The 14,620-nt window shown below is 38.4% G+C and overlaps 1 protein-coding gene across 1 annotated transcript in view; it reads right to left on the reverse strand.

The window, feature by feature from the left end:
• The window catches only part of trip4 (thyroid hormone receptor interactor 4), a 56,513-nt gene extending 43,060 nt beyond the window's left edge, over positions 1 to 13,453 (reverse strand). Inside the window, exons 1-11 of the mRNA XM_058630299.1 lie at positions 13,260 to 13,453; positions 12,645 to 12,823; positions 12,322 to 12,452; positions 11,968 to 12,180; positions 11,803 to 11,881; positions 11,532 to 11,637; positions 11,206 to 11,421; positions 10,980 to 11,109; positions 10,706 to 10,899; positions 10,080 to 10,204; positions 9,867 to 9,958 (exon numbers count right to left, since the gene is read on the reverse strand). Coding sequence (XP_058486282.1) covers positions 9,867 to 9,958; positions 10,080 to 10,204; positions 10,706 to 10,899; positions 10,980 to 11,109; positions 11,206 to 11,421; positions 11,532 to 11,637; positions 11,803 to 11,881; positions 11,968 to 12,180; positions 12,322 to 12,452; positions 12,645 to 12,823; positions 13,260 to 13,339 — 1,545 coding nt within the window. The 5' untranslated portion in view covers positions 13,340 to 13,453. The remainder of the gene's footprint in view (positions 1 to 9,866; positions 9,959 to 10,079; positions 10,205 to 10,705; positions 10,900 to 10,979; positions 11,110 to 11,205; positions 11,422 to 11,531; positions 11,638 to 11,802; positions 11,882 to 11,967; positions 12,181 to 12,321; positions 12,453 to 12,644; positions 12,824 to 13,259) is intronic.
• Between the last annotated feature and the right edge of the window lie 1,167 nt (positions 13,454 to 14,620).

Consider the following 14,620-nt stretch of genomic DNA (forward strand, 5'->3'; position numbering starts at 1 on the left):
CGATCGATCCACACTAAAATGACATAGGAAAACCAGAAGGTTTGAGGTGCAGTTAAATCAAGTACATCACTTGCTGTTGGGCAATTCCAACACACACATATATATATATAGAGAGAAATATATATATATATATATATACACATACAATTGACAAAATAACACACAAAATGCTCTTCATTAAAAAGAAAAAAAGAGAAAAAGTAGGATACAGGTGATCAGCTATATCGCAGCTATGTTTTGTAAACACCCAGTAGGAGCAACTTGCCAGCATTATTCATTGAATTATCCTCAATCATGTTCTTGCTACAAAAGACCACCAGGAATTTGAGAGGCAAGAAAATGATGCTGCATGTGAATCAATACTGTACTCCGCACACTGAGCCTGCAAAAACATTTAATTCAGATAGTGGATAAATGTGACCCATGATACTTATTTGCAGGTGTGTCTGTATAGATTCTGATTCATTCAGGTCATAGTTATTCCAAATACACCAAGTCAGTAGCAACTGGACTGGAGAGTTCTAAAAATGTCAAGTCCAGTTGCTACTGACTCAATGTACTTTGGATTATTTCCAGCTTTGTTAAAATTATAAAACATGACAGTTGGCATTTGTTATTAACAGTTAGGTAGAGGATACCAACAAGTATCTGGCATGCTGCCTTGACACATTACTGCATGTCAGATCTGATTTTTATTAACAGTAATTTGCAAACTTTTTAAGATAAAATAATTCAGTGTTTATTGTGACATTCAAAAGAGATTGCATTTGTGTGTAAGGCTTCCTTTGTTAGGGTTTTACTCTTTACTCTGTAAAATGTGAGACAGGTTTTTAGTAATATAAAATGGTTTGTAGTTTCACCTCAACATCCCTCAGTTCTCAAGTTGAAAGCTGACCCAAATGGGCTGGGCATGAAGTCTCCACAAGACAGTACTGCACAAAGGAAAAAGTGTGCCACATTTGATGTAATTTTTTGCTCCATCACGCACACAATTACTTTGTGGTATATGGGCTGACTGGTGAATCTCATCTTCCCAAAGCACATGTCACTGGAGCCTCATTGAAAGTAATGATCATACTCCTATCAGCAGCTCATATCAAAGCACAATTGTCTGCCTGTGGTGTGGATTTAAGACAATTACAGCATGAAACTAATAGAGCTCATACACTTAAAACAACTAAGAAAAACTGAATGTTGTGTGATTAACTCATTTAAACTCCAGTGTAATTTAGGGGACACACCAAATGGCAAACTATCGCAACTCATTTCACAATATAACCTCAGCAAAACATGTACTAGACTACATATTTATATACTACAACATTTCCAACAACTTTTACTGCCATTTCTGTGATACTTCATCTTATTTTATTCGATTTCAGAGAGATATAGGTTTGATAAATGAATCACAACAGATTGTATGCATGTATTAAAAAACGTATGAACATAAATCCTGAGAAAAGGCTGAAATATATTCAGCAAATTCATTAGGCAACCCCAAATTTAATTGGTCTCACGTGACCCATCTGTAGGTCCTGACCCAGTCTCTGCAAATGACTGCAACAGAAGACCAATTGAAACATTGGAAAGGTTAAACTACAATTGAGTCAAAGATGGAATCTGGTACGTGATACCCATGGTGAATTCAAAATTCATCACTGATTTCTTTTTCCAGAGAGACATACATCTTTGGCTTTCAGTGGAGTCACGAGGAAGATAAATATTTTTTAGTTTGCTGCACACAAAGAGAAAAAGATTAATGGCACTGAGGCCATAGACAGTCTCCTTCGCCTCCCCCTCTTTCTCCATATTTTCCTCCTCTCTGATGTCCCTAGTAGGAAGTTGCTGAGCCAACGTGTCACCCAGCAAAGTACAATTGAGTTTGTAATCTCTGACCCTGCAGTGGCAAAGAGTTGCTGCCCCTCTCTATGGCTTGCCCTCTCTAGGAGAGACTTGTAGTTATACTGCTGCTGGATAAAGATCTCTTCTCAAATGAACACACACAGGCATGTGTGATATCAAGCAAATGCAAAGACACTCCTGGGGAATGTTGGCAAAAAAACAGACACACACACGCACACAAAATCATAATAATGGTAATGCATGCTCTCATATTTGGATATGAACAGCCACAAAGAAAAGTGATTAAATTTAGAGCATTTTCTTGTTCATATATATACATATATACTGTACATACATGGGAAACATGACAGCCCACTGGCTTGTGCAAAGAACTTACAGACGACACCATACAACCTTCATTTATTCCCTCATTTCAAAACAGAAAACTGGCAGAGACACACACTGGCCTCATGAGGAGCCATTTTGGGGCATCAACAAACACCAGATGTGGAAATGGGAGAATAATGCCAAACATATTGATTCTAAGCTTAAAATTTCTCTGTGGCAAAGCCCCAAATAGATCACAACATTAAATTCTGCAGAGGTCTTGTTTTATGCAGGCTTTGTTCAACACAGTCGGGCTTTTATTTCAAAGAGAGCACAAACTTAGAACCAGAAGATTGTTATATAAAATAAAAAAGTGCTATTCCCTGCAGAACTGCACTGACAGAATTGCAAACATCAATCCTGAAACAATTGCTACAGCTCCACAAAATCAGACTTTCAAAGATCAAGTGGAAAATACTTAAAGTTTCTAAGTCCACTGACAATATTCAAATGAAAAGCATCAGAGAGTTAATGCATACCCAAAGCAGTGTAGACCTCAATCAGGAAATGCTAATGTTTTTATCGCAATAAAGCCATTTCATAATCTCCAGGAGTTAGCTGTAGGCAACTGAAGCAAGTCCAGTTGCCTACAATTAACTCCTAGAGTTATGTTCAGTGCTGATTAAATGGTGCTAAAACCCAGGTATTTAGCCTCTGAAGGCTGGACACCTGTCTATTCATTATGTGAAAACAATGCAGGTCAATCAATTTCATAATATCATCATCAAGCTGCAATATATACTAGATGATGACAAATGACAGGTTGTTAGCATCAACAGACAAAACACATGTACTCATCGGCTCAGCATGGCTCGACTCTACACTGTTTTCCATGACTTATGTACCTCCTCAATGTGGGCACAGTCATCATAGCATGGCTGCATAAAACTGCCATTTTACACGCAACACATAGTTCAGTACTTCCTGCATGACCGGAGCACAGACTCCATCTGATTCAGTTATTGAACTGAAATACGGAGGAAGGGGTTGTGATTCGGCTCACGATCACCGCTTTTGGCGTGCTGTCACTAAATACACCAGACTCCTCTGTTAAATGTTGAGATTTTAGACATTTCCTTCACATCTTCAGCAATTTTAAGTCTTTTTAACCGTAAAGTATCGGCTCAGCTCGTGTGCCGGAATTATGTAGTGGAAAAGTGCCAAAAGACAGGAAAGTGAGGTAAGCATGGACTAAAATAGCCAACGGCAAAATCTGAATGCAGTAGCTAGCATTTGGTAGGTAAGCCGATTTTTTATTTTTATCACAATTTCTTAATTTTAAATACTTTATACTAAACTGTGAACATTTGCCCCCAGATCAACAAATAACATTACTAAATACCCATATGCCCTGGTTTTCAGGGGTTTAGTTGCCCTTTAATCTACCTACACAGGATAATATATGAATATAAAGGGTCACAGTGACCAAAAACCAATGAATTGTTCTCGTGAGAAAAACAAAATGTCTTTTAAATCTGAGCAACTTTTACACGAGATATCTTATGTTGAATTAAGCCAGTTATAAAACAAGAACTGATTGTCTCAGAGGTTTTAAATCACGTCATTCACATTCTGTTCCAGTCAATAAGATTACTCAATAGTAATAGTGTGAGTGCCCCTGCAGGGTTTTGTGTTGTTGTACTGAAGGGTTGTACTGGAGTAATGACTACATAATGGCTTTGACTTAGCAACATTTTTCCAGTTCAGAAAAAAGAAAAACAGTCTCGAGTCTTACAGATAAATCACAACTTAGAGGCCTCAATTGCAGGAGCAATAAAAAAAAGAGAAAGAAAAGAAGAATCTGAACTTGTTTAACATTCAGTCTAGCACTTCATATCGCTCAGACTTATTTTCATCACTGCCATCTTTCATGTTGCAAAAATGTCATCTCATGTTGCCTTTATCACTGTTCTAGGTCCTGTGATCAGCATTCAGAGAGAAGGAACAACTCCTATTTAATGAGATTAACAAAATGGGGAGAAGTGGAGATAATAAAAGGAGGATAAGTATCAGTTTCCACAGCAGCAGAAACTGTGTGACATTCAGTGAAGTGTTCTGAGGACAGCAGTGAAAGTCTAAAGAGTGTAGCAGGACATTTGAAGACTGGCAGATGGTTCTATGTATTTTTCATGCTGTTGAAAATCCTGTGACTGAGGTTTGGTTGGTTGTCATCCAGTGCCTGGGGACACCGAGTTGAATGGATTCTACACACCACTGCAAAATCACATGATGTCTGACCTCTCTGCCATGGCAAACTGCCCAGCAAGGAAAATGGAGAATGGCGAGGAATGTGAGTGTGTTAGTGTGTGACTGAGTCGTGCAGAAAAAGATAGAGAGAAAAAAAGCAAGAGAGAATAAAGAACAATTCCATGTAAGTGTGCACATCTGTTCACTGGGCACTGGGTGTATTAACATATACACATACAACTTCACACCAGTAAGACGTCATATTAGAGAGATGGAAGATGGAATGATGAAGGACTAAGGATTCACACTCTTACTGAGAAAGAGGGTGAAAAAGAGCGTCGCCTGACTTCCTTTACTTTGGAACGCATCCAATATATCCTGTGAGAAAGAGAGAGCGAGAAAGAGAGAGAGAGTGTGCGCACATGTGTGGCATGCTGGCAGGAAGGCTTTCAGCGTATAAATATCACATTACCACACAAGGAAAAGCAGGCATCAGTCCGAGCTTCCAGCCAGCCTAACAAGCACAGGAGCTCCACTCTGGAGGTCAGAGTGAGAGCTTACACAAAATGGAATTCGACAGAAATGAGCACTTCTTTTAACAGATAAGTGGCTTGGCTTGCAGCTCTTTGATGTGGTATGAATATATGGCTTCAGTAATCTGGAATGCTGCAGTGCCTACATCCCCTGCACTAGAATGGCATTACATATACAGATTAAAAATAGGCTTCAAACTGTAATGAAAACATCTGAAAAGGTTTGATTGTTTTAATGAAAAATGGTAAAATATACTGAATGATGGCCAATGAGCACTGATGCAAAAGATACTGAGTTGACGGAACAGGCAGAATGATTGTCATTCAGATTATCTGAATGCATGCAAAACACATGCATATATGGATTGTGTAAGCAATATGTGAAGAAAAGTTCTTGCTAACTTTGTTTTGGACTTAAATTATTGCAAATCTACTGCTTAAGAATTCGGATAACAATTATCTAATCAGCTCTCTAACTAGTCTTTTTAAGGGATGAATTTTATGTCAACTATTGTATCTTGCAAACACTGAAATATAAGCAGGTTATGCTGATTTAAAATCTAAATATACAGATGACACTATTCTATAGTAATGGCATAAAAGGCCCAAAGATATAAGAATATATAACTAGAATTTTTGCATTTAGGAACTTAATGGAAAATCTTCTCTGCAAAACAGTTATTTAATTGCAATGTTTGTGTTTGTTAATCACTTGTCATTACAAGACGACACAAATGTTGCTAATAATGCGCATCTACCTTACTAAATGGAATTCAGCCATCACTCAACATTATTTATACATGCGCTTTTTCTATTATGACATGTCAACATGTCTTCTCTGAACTGCGTTTTTTTGTTTATATTCTGTGAAATTAAAATGAATTAATGTTAATAAAGGAGAAGACAAAGACTAAATGACTTTGAAGAAACATGAAACCTGAGAGCACCCCAGGGAACCACTGCAAGAATCATTCTAGTCCAAACCATGCCTCAAATATGTTTCCATCTAATATACATACAACACATACCAGGAGACCTGCTGTATGTCAGCCTTCAACAGACTCTACTTTAATAAAACAGGCTCATCTGTGACACATGAGAGATTACAGTTGCTATAACTGTTCAAAAGCCTTTGTGAATGATGAAACTTCCCGATTGTATTGCTATGTCAACATTTCATCATCAGGAAATGCATCAATTTCTTTGATTAGATAATGCATGTAGGGATCACATACACAGAAACACAAACCCATTGTTGCCTTCATAGCCATTTCATGTAAAATCAATACAGCTCCGAGTCTGAACAGTCACAGGTTTTGTGTCTCCAATACAGATGAGGTCTTTCTGACTTGTATTTACTAAGACATGTAGCTCTGCAGCTGGTGATATGGTCTGAGGAGCAGAGTAAGAAATCACACCCTTATTAAGAGTAAGGATTGATCCAGTCCATTTTTTCTCTGCAGGAGTAAGTTGATGGTGCTATTTGAGCTCTGTATGAGGTGCTATGTGCCTTTGCGTTTGCTGTGAACAACTTTGAGGGCTGAGAATTAGCAGATAAATGTTCAACTGTAAACACAGTAATAATGTTTGACTTAAGTTTATACACTTTTTATTTATTGAATTTTAATAAACTGCACTGCTGAGTGTCATTAGCATGTGTGAAGTAAACCATCTGCAGCTTTCAACTGACGCTCTGTTCTCTTCCTGTTTTAACCTCACTCTGCCTCTTACAGCAAAAACAATGCAATTTCCTGTAATGTCCTGATCTTCTTCCCAACACCCCCCTCGCCCTCTGCAGCAGGCAGGTCAGGCGTTTATCTCCACCCATTGTTGAGTGAGCACTGGGGGGTAGGGTGGAGAAAGAGTACAGATCATAATGGCTGGCCAATTATCAGTAGACAGGGGATGCTGGGGAGCTGGGAGGAGTGAGAGCTTATGGGGAGAATGGATCAATACACCAGTCAGTTTCTAATGAGGGAACGAATTGGTCCAAGTCAAGCAGATAGAATTCCTGCTCTGCCTGGGGTGGTCTTCCTGTACTGTCTGTTAGCTGGGTATCAGGTTATTGGTGCTTCATTGTATGTAAGCACATTACCAGGGGCAAAACTGCTATCACACCACATCAGTGACATTTAAGTATTTACAACATTTATGGAATTTTTGGCATACATGTCGGGGTGTTTCCTTCATGCTCTCCTGATCTACACACATTCCCACTTTCTCTAAATATTTCACATATCACTGGGGCAGATTTAGAAGAGTGTGAAGAATAATGGCTGTCTGTCCTTTACCATCCCCCTTTTAACCACCCACAGCTGCCAGCACAGGACAGTAAATCCTACACCTCACCCACTCGCCCAGCCCAGCGGCTCAGCTGTGTGCTACTATGCACAAGCATAACATGCATTACTCTGCACTGAAATAGAAGGAATCCAGATTAAAATGTTAAATGCTGAACAGCTAAAAACATATTTCTTTCTAAAATGCTCGGCACCATCACATGGTCTTTGGCACTCTTGTTCTTGCTTCACCATTTTCTACATCTCGCTTTCATTCTTTTTTTTCTGTGGGGTCTTGTGTGGGGTGGGGGTGTTATTTATGGCTGCTCTGTGCAAGTGGACACACACACACACACACACACACATACACACTCAGAACCTTTCACAGGATGAAAGGGCAGTCACACTGCCTGCAAACCTGATTTTACAGCCCTGGGTGGAATGAGTGGTGGAGGAGAGAATGAGGACAGGGTACAAAAGGGGAAAGCCCTTAGATTTACGGGTCCCAACAGTCAGATGCAAACCATTTCACCTTTTTCATACAAACCCCCTCTGAAATAAGAGATATACCATTGCACAGTGAAAAATATGTTAAATGCAGAAGCATAAATCCACAGACTTACAAATACTACATTCTAAAAAAAAGAAAAGAAAAGAAAAGAAGAACTGTGCGTGATCTATTTCAGTATCTCACCAAAGATTCTGGACAAGTATACGTGTACATGTGTATGAAAGCATGCATTTTTGTATGGTCAGGGCATGTACGTACAATGTGTAACATTTTACACATTTCTCAATTTCACACAGCTTCACTACAGACTATTCTAAGACAAATGTTAATATTTATACACTAGTCCCATATCAAGTGATGATGTGTGTTTGTTTAAAATGATACTGATCACCATGACATTTGTAAATGTAAATGCCTACAAATGAACAAACATGCTGATATATCCTTCAGCTTCTCCCTCTCTAGGGGTGCTTCAGCGGATCACCGCATATTTGATTTGGCAGAGAGATATTTCAAGACTGATGCCCTTCCTGACACAGCCCTACCATTTCTCTGGGCTTGGGACCAGCACTAGAACACTGGAGGTGGCCCCCAGTGGCTAGGGTCAATCAAGTAATTCTTCTCTAATATCCAATAAAACATAGTGTTTAATGTAAAATGAAGGGTTGAAACTCCAACAGAGGAGCCTCTACTAAAGCCTGAGGCAAAACTGCCAAGACAAGACAAGGACGGCCGTGTAATTATGTTTAAATGTTCCACCGACAGGGAAAGGGAGAGCGGTTCTATATATACATATACACACAAGGTGACTTCATGGGGAGAGAGGGAAGTCGTTTCCAGTTTTTACTTGGTGCAACTGCAATTAATTAAAGTAATGTGAGTGTGAAAGCTTAAGTAAACTGTTTATGGAGAGTATACAGAGGCAGTGCTGACCATGCTGCAGATGAATCAGCTCCATACTTTGCAACACCTGATATATATTCACCCAGTCTTTGTAACACTTTGGTTAAGTGTTCATTGCAGACATAAGCTGACAATCAATGAAAGCTGCAGTACAATCTGTTGCTCTGTTAGTATTCAGGGGGCTGTTGCTTGCAACTTATATCTCCTTTATCTATAAGCCAACATAAGCCTTTCTAATTATGAATGCAGCAGGCTGGAACCAATTCAAAGTGCATACATCACCATTAATTTTAGTGGAAGATAGGTGGTGTCGTAAGGGCTTAGATATGCAATTCACAGATTTTCCTGTGGTGAATACTGCCTCTAGTGTCAAATACTGTAACCTGACAAACAGTTGCAAATAAAAAGGTGCAGTCTGACCCCTGCTGGTAAGAGATTATATTGCAAATATTCAGCACAAAATGAATGGACATGTGAGTGAAATACTATTTCTTATCTTTTATTTATTATCTTTGTATAATTCCGAAAAAGAGAAAAAAAAGAGAAAGGGCTAATCAAAGTGAACATATATACGGTTGATCAGATATTAAGTTTCTTTCAGTTAATATTAATTTGTGACTCAAAGTGATTTAAACGAGCATCTGTATGTGCAGAATAATCTAGTTGCTGAAACACAATTAGAATGTGTGTTGCTTGTCCTGTATTGTGTGGCCTTGGACGAGATAAGTTTGATGTTGCTTTGAAATCAAATTCAAACACAATTACATGCTGAAATTAAGTGTGGTGTTAAATCTTCAATATAAATAAACCCATCATTCCAAGATTAGGATAAGATAAGGAAAAAGGGACGGGAACTGTAAGAGTTCTAGCAATCTACACAATCAACAGAAAATGGTAACCAAGTAAAGCTAAATACAAATCAAGCATTTTAACTGTTAACTGTAACTGGCAGCAAATAAAATCCTCCAAGTCTCAAGGAGTAACATAAGTAATGACTAACACCATGGTGGGTTATGCATGGCATCTATACTTTTTTTGGCTATAACTTTACCTTACAAGTTTCATGATACTTTTACCTTTTGCTTTGGTACCATGCACTAACTAGTAAGATACTCGATTTGCCGCACATTTCTCATGTTCAATCTTTCAAATTGAATTGCAATAATGTGACTATTTGAAATGCAGTATACTTAAAACTCTGGTATGTTTTCATATCTTACTGACCTGATCTTTGAACTGCACCTGCGATAAGCAGTCAGTCATGTGGACACATCCCAACAGGCAGCCAGTGGGGTAGTCTTTAGGAAACCTGATTTCTGCACAGAGTATAAGAGCCATCAGACATTCACCAACATGTAAAACTAAAAGCACCATATGAGATTGAAGCAGCAGTTCCTGTGTTCATTATTTGCCCTGATTTGTGAACACTGTTTGTACCTTTCTTATAGATGTGGCGGTACATTGCTTCCACCTCAGCAATTTCCTGTGGGGTGGGCGTCTTGGCAGCAGCAGCAATCCAAAGACGACCTCGGTGTGAAGTGTACCAAGTTCGCCCCTCTACCCTACATACACATACATTGCAATGTGAAACTAATCAGATGTTCAAGAGTTTTGATCTGGGTTATTACCAGTACTAGAGTAAATAGTACATGACAGCTCCCTCCAAAAAAAAGCCAAAATATCTTGATCATCCCCTGGTGGCTGGCTACAAATATGCTGTCAAATAATGTTTAAAAAACAAACATTCTCAAGTTGGCTGTGGAAAATAAACCATTTCTATTTTTAAATGATTAAACACTTCATCGAATATTCCATGTCTGACAATAACCCCTCCTCAATGTTGCACACTGCATCTTTAAGATTGCATGGGTATACACTCCATAGTCACAAATCAGCAAACAGCAGTAAGCAAACTCTGCTTACAAATGACACAACCAGTGCAAGATGACAGCTCCTGGATCCAAGATATTTTGGCTTTATTTCTGTACAGTGGAAGATAGAATAAACACATTTTCCATCTACATATACAGTCACTGGATAGTTCTAATGTGTTCACTGCTTACTTCTTGATGCCTTTGACAAGCAGTGAGGCCCATGGTTGGTGCATGCTGAGGCACCAGCCACCATCAGACATCTCCTGCAGCTCTTTGTCTTGGAGCCGCAACCTGTTACGTTCCTCTCCTCCCTTGTCCTCCACCAAACCATTTTTCTTCTCCATATTTCTCTTGGAATTTTCACTGCCTCTGACATTCACCCACTAGAAAGCAGTAATTATAGGTGAAAAAGTCTTATTGTTATAAGCCATGTTGAAAATGTACCATCCACAAAATGTCCTACCTCTGGTGCAGACTGTGTTATGTTGGGGTTGACCAGCTCTCCGAGGCTCTGCTTTCCACCTCGTCTGCCAGAGGACACTTGTGAATTTGACATGGTGTCACTGCTCATAGCCTTGAGGGTCTCATCCAACCTTTAATTATTAAATTTCAAAGGAAGGAGTTAGGCATGATAATATAATATAAATCTGCCCCAAGCCATGATTTGAGTGAGGTCAAAAGTATTTTACTTGTTGTAATATTCGTTGAGGTTGTTTCCTTCATCAATTACTTGTCTACCAGCAAAGTCCAGCGTAATCTTCCTGTCCTTGCGAGAAGCATGGCGAAGAGTTCTGAGCTCCTCTTCCTTCTTCCTTAACGTTTCTCGCTCGCCAGGCAACAACCACTGGTTGGATTCAGTTGCAAAGTAATCAGACTCATCATCTAAAACCTGCGTTCTACGGACACTGCAGCAGATAAGGACAGTAAATAAAGAATAATTAGGAATTATTATTTAAAAAAAACAATTCAATCCATTATTGAGAGATGTTTTTCTTGACTGTATATTTTATAATACCTATTCTTGTCATATTCCAGCAGTTTGTCCTTATGTTGGACAGCCTTCTCCAAGCCAGCCTTCATGTTGGCCTCCTGGTGTGGGAGATAATCTCTTTCTCCACAGTCTTTCACAATAAAAGAAGCATATTAATATTATCAGTCCAGTCCAATATTTCATAGATTTAAGTGTTAAATATTTGTTTTATTAAAAATACTACTGCTAATAATAATAATAATAATAATAATAATAATAATAATAATAGTAATAATAACAATATTTTAACACTCACCTCCCATAAGCTTCTTTCTCAGTTTCTGACTTTTGTTGGAGTCTCGTTGCAGGATCTCCTGCTCCTCTTTTGTGCAGACCTAAATAAAAAAAAAAACAGGGATTGAGAAATGCTGAACAAGAAAATAGAAACTCTCAGCAGTTTAGTCAGTGATGTAGTTCCCACCAGGTTTCCACAGAAGATGCATGGTCCAGATCCTTCTTGCTCGCACACAATCCGACCACAGTTGATGCAGTTATTGATAAGTTTATGCTTTTGAGCAAGGCACTCACAGGAATGTCGACCAGGAAGGAGGACAGTAAGCTTGTCCTGTCCCTCTTTAGCATATAGACTGACAAACTTATTTTTCTTCTTTGTAGAAGAAGTGTTTTCTTGGGCCTGAGAAAGTAGTACATGTAGGCAAAAGGAATGTCAAGAAAATAAGTATACAAATTAACTTCATGTGTCATTATTGTACGACTAACATGGCTTTAATATTCATAAAATAAGTATTTTGGAGAAAGCCTCATGTGTACTCACCCTCATCAAATCGATGGGGGTTTTGACTGTTTCTGGCTCAGGTTCTGTTTGGCTCACAGTTATCGCTTCCTGTCTGTTGCGGCCCTTACGTTTAGACTTTTTCTGAGCGTCTTTATTCGGATCTTGTGCGTCTACAAAAAAAGATAAATGACTTTAAACAAATGCCGATATATAATTTAATTATTTGTGATTACATTAGATATTCAATTCAAGAAATGTATGTACATATGCACACATACTTTGATTATGAATTACTTGAAAATGAAAAAGGATTTTTATGTACAATCAATACAGCAAATTCAGTGAAAGATTTATTGTCTTACCTAAAGAAGCTGTTTCTTTAAAGAGGAATAGACCCGCAGTATCTGTGGCCTGTCTTTGAGTCTTCCTCCATCTGCTGAGGAGCTGGTCTATAAACTGCCCTTTTCTGCCATCCGTGCCCTGCAGGAGATCTCCCAAGTACTCCACAATCTCCTCATCTGATTCTATGGACAGAATATACCTAGACAACAGCCCAAAACAAAAGTTATTTAATGTTATCTTATTTCTAGTCAAAGCAGACTAAAAAACTAAAAAAATAAATACCCAATGTTTTCATTCAGGTACACTGACTGAGTATACTGAACTTATATAATCATTTTTACCGACTAGTGCCAGTTCCTTTAATATTCAAAATGTCTTCTATTCTCAATAATACGTCATTCCAATGTACGTAGAATTATGATACTGATACTGATACTGATACTGAACTCGGCTGTTTCTCATTAATTGAGAACCGTAAAATAAGACAGATACACGTATGCCGCTGACGGGCCTCATTTTAATACACAGATATATCATTTAATCAAATTTAAGGTGTACTGCAGAGTTTTATCTTGTTTGACGTCAGCTTGCTGTCACAGAAGTCAGATGATTTAACTGCTGTTAATTTGGCTTACTTGACGATGTCTTCACATGCCTCTAATCCAAACTGCTGGTGTAACTGGTCCACGCACCACTGCAGCAAAGAGTCCGACATTATAACGAGGAAAACACTTTAAAATGTCGGTTTAAATCCCAATCTCAACACAAACGTTCAACGCCACCATGGATGAGTTTCCAGTCGGCGGAAATACAACGGCGCACACAACTGCGTGTCAGCACATAATCCCGCCCCAAAAAACAACAGTCGTGGACTAAAAGTTCCTGACTCATCTTTCTGTGTTGTATTGATTATTATTTTTGTTTTAAAAGCAAACAAAAAAAACACGTTATTCTTGTTCCCCTTTCTACGTAACAGGTACATTTAGTGCTCATGTGGGTGAAAGAGTAGAGAATGACCAGTCAGACACTTGTGGGTTCGTATGGCGTTACAGCGCCTACGAGTGGCATCAACCGGTCACAGCACTTTAGCTCCAGAATACAACGTATTCACAATATGAATATTGATTCATATGAATATGAATATAATATGAAATTTAGAAGATCTGAATGTCAACTCAGTATTACTTAATAGACTGAATATGAGTGAACAAAGTGATTATCACTATAGTTGCTGAACAACCAAGGATTTGTGTTCACAATCACAATTTCCCTCTTACAATATCACTGAAATAAGTGCCTCTTCTTCCCTCAATCTCACCGAGATTATATATGTTTTATTCATTATTGTTGTTTGACTTATAAAATAAAAGAAATATGTAGGCATTATTTCCAAGGAGGAAGGGAAATAATGCATTATTTTTGTTGTTTCGTTTTGGGTTGTGCTGGATGCCTTGCATCAGGAAATTACATGAGGTCCCTATTTTAACAGCACATTGATCCAAAATCCACAATGAATTTACTGGAAGGAACAAAAGCTGGAACTTTTGGAGCAGCCCACACAGTCCCCCATATTCGACTGTGTGGGAGCCGTTGGGCCTTGAACAACAATGCAGCCTCAAAAGAAAAGTAGATGATAAAACCATATGAATATAAAAAGTAAGCTGCGATATCAAACACTCGATACATGCCACATTCACAGGATCTTTAACGGTGCACTTACATGAGCAGAAAGTCAGTAACTAATGTTCTGCTCTCCACACAGGCTCCATGCTCTAATGTAGCCTAGTTTTTACTCTCTGCATTCCATGTTGTGTTATTGTTTATCCATTGTGGAATGTGAACTATTCCTATTGATTCCCCAACAGTTCTTACATTACCTACTTCATTTGTCATATTATCTTAATACTGTTGTCACTGTTATTATATTTTTCAAATGTTTCCCTTTTGACTTTTATAGTTCCAGATCATTTACACAAGTATTTCTATCCTATCCAGG

Source organism: Solea solea, chromosome 5 (assembly GCF_958295425.1).
Source record: "Solea solea chromosome 5, fSolSol10.1, whole genome shotgun sequence".
Taxonomy (NCBI): Eukaryota; Metazoa; Chordata; class Actinopteri; order Pleuronectiformes; family Soleidae; genus Solea; species Solea solea.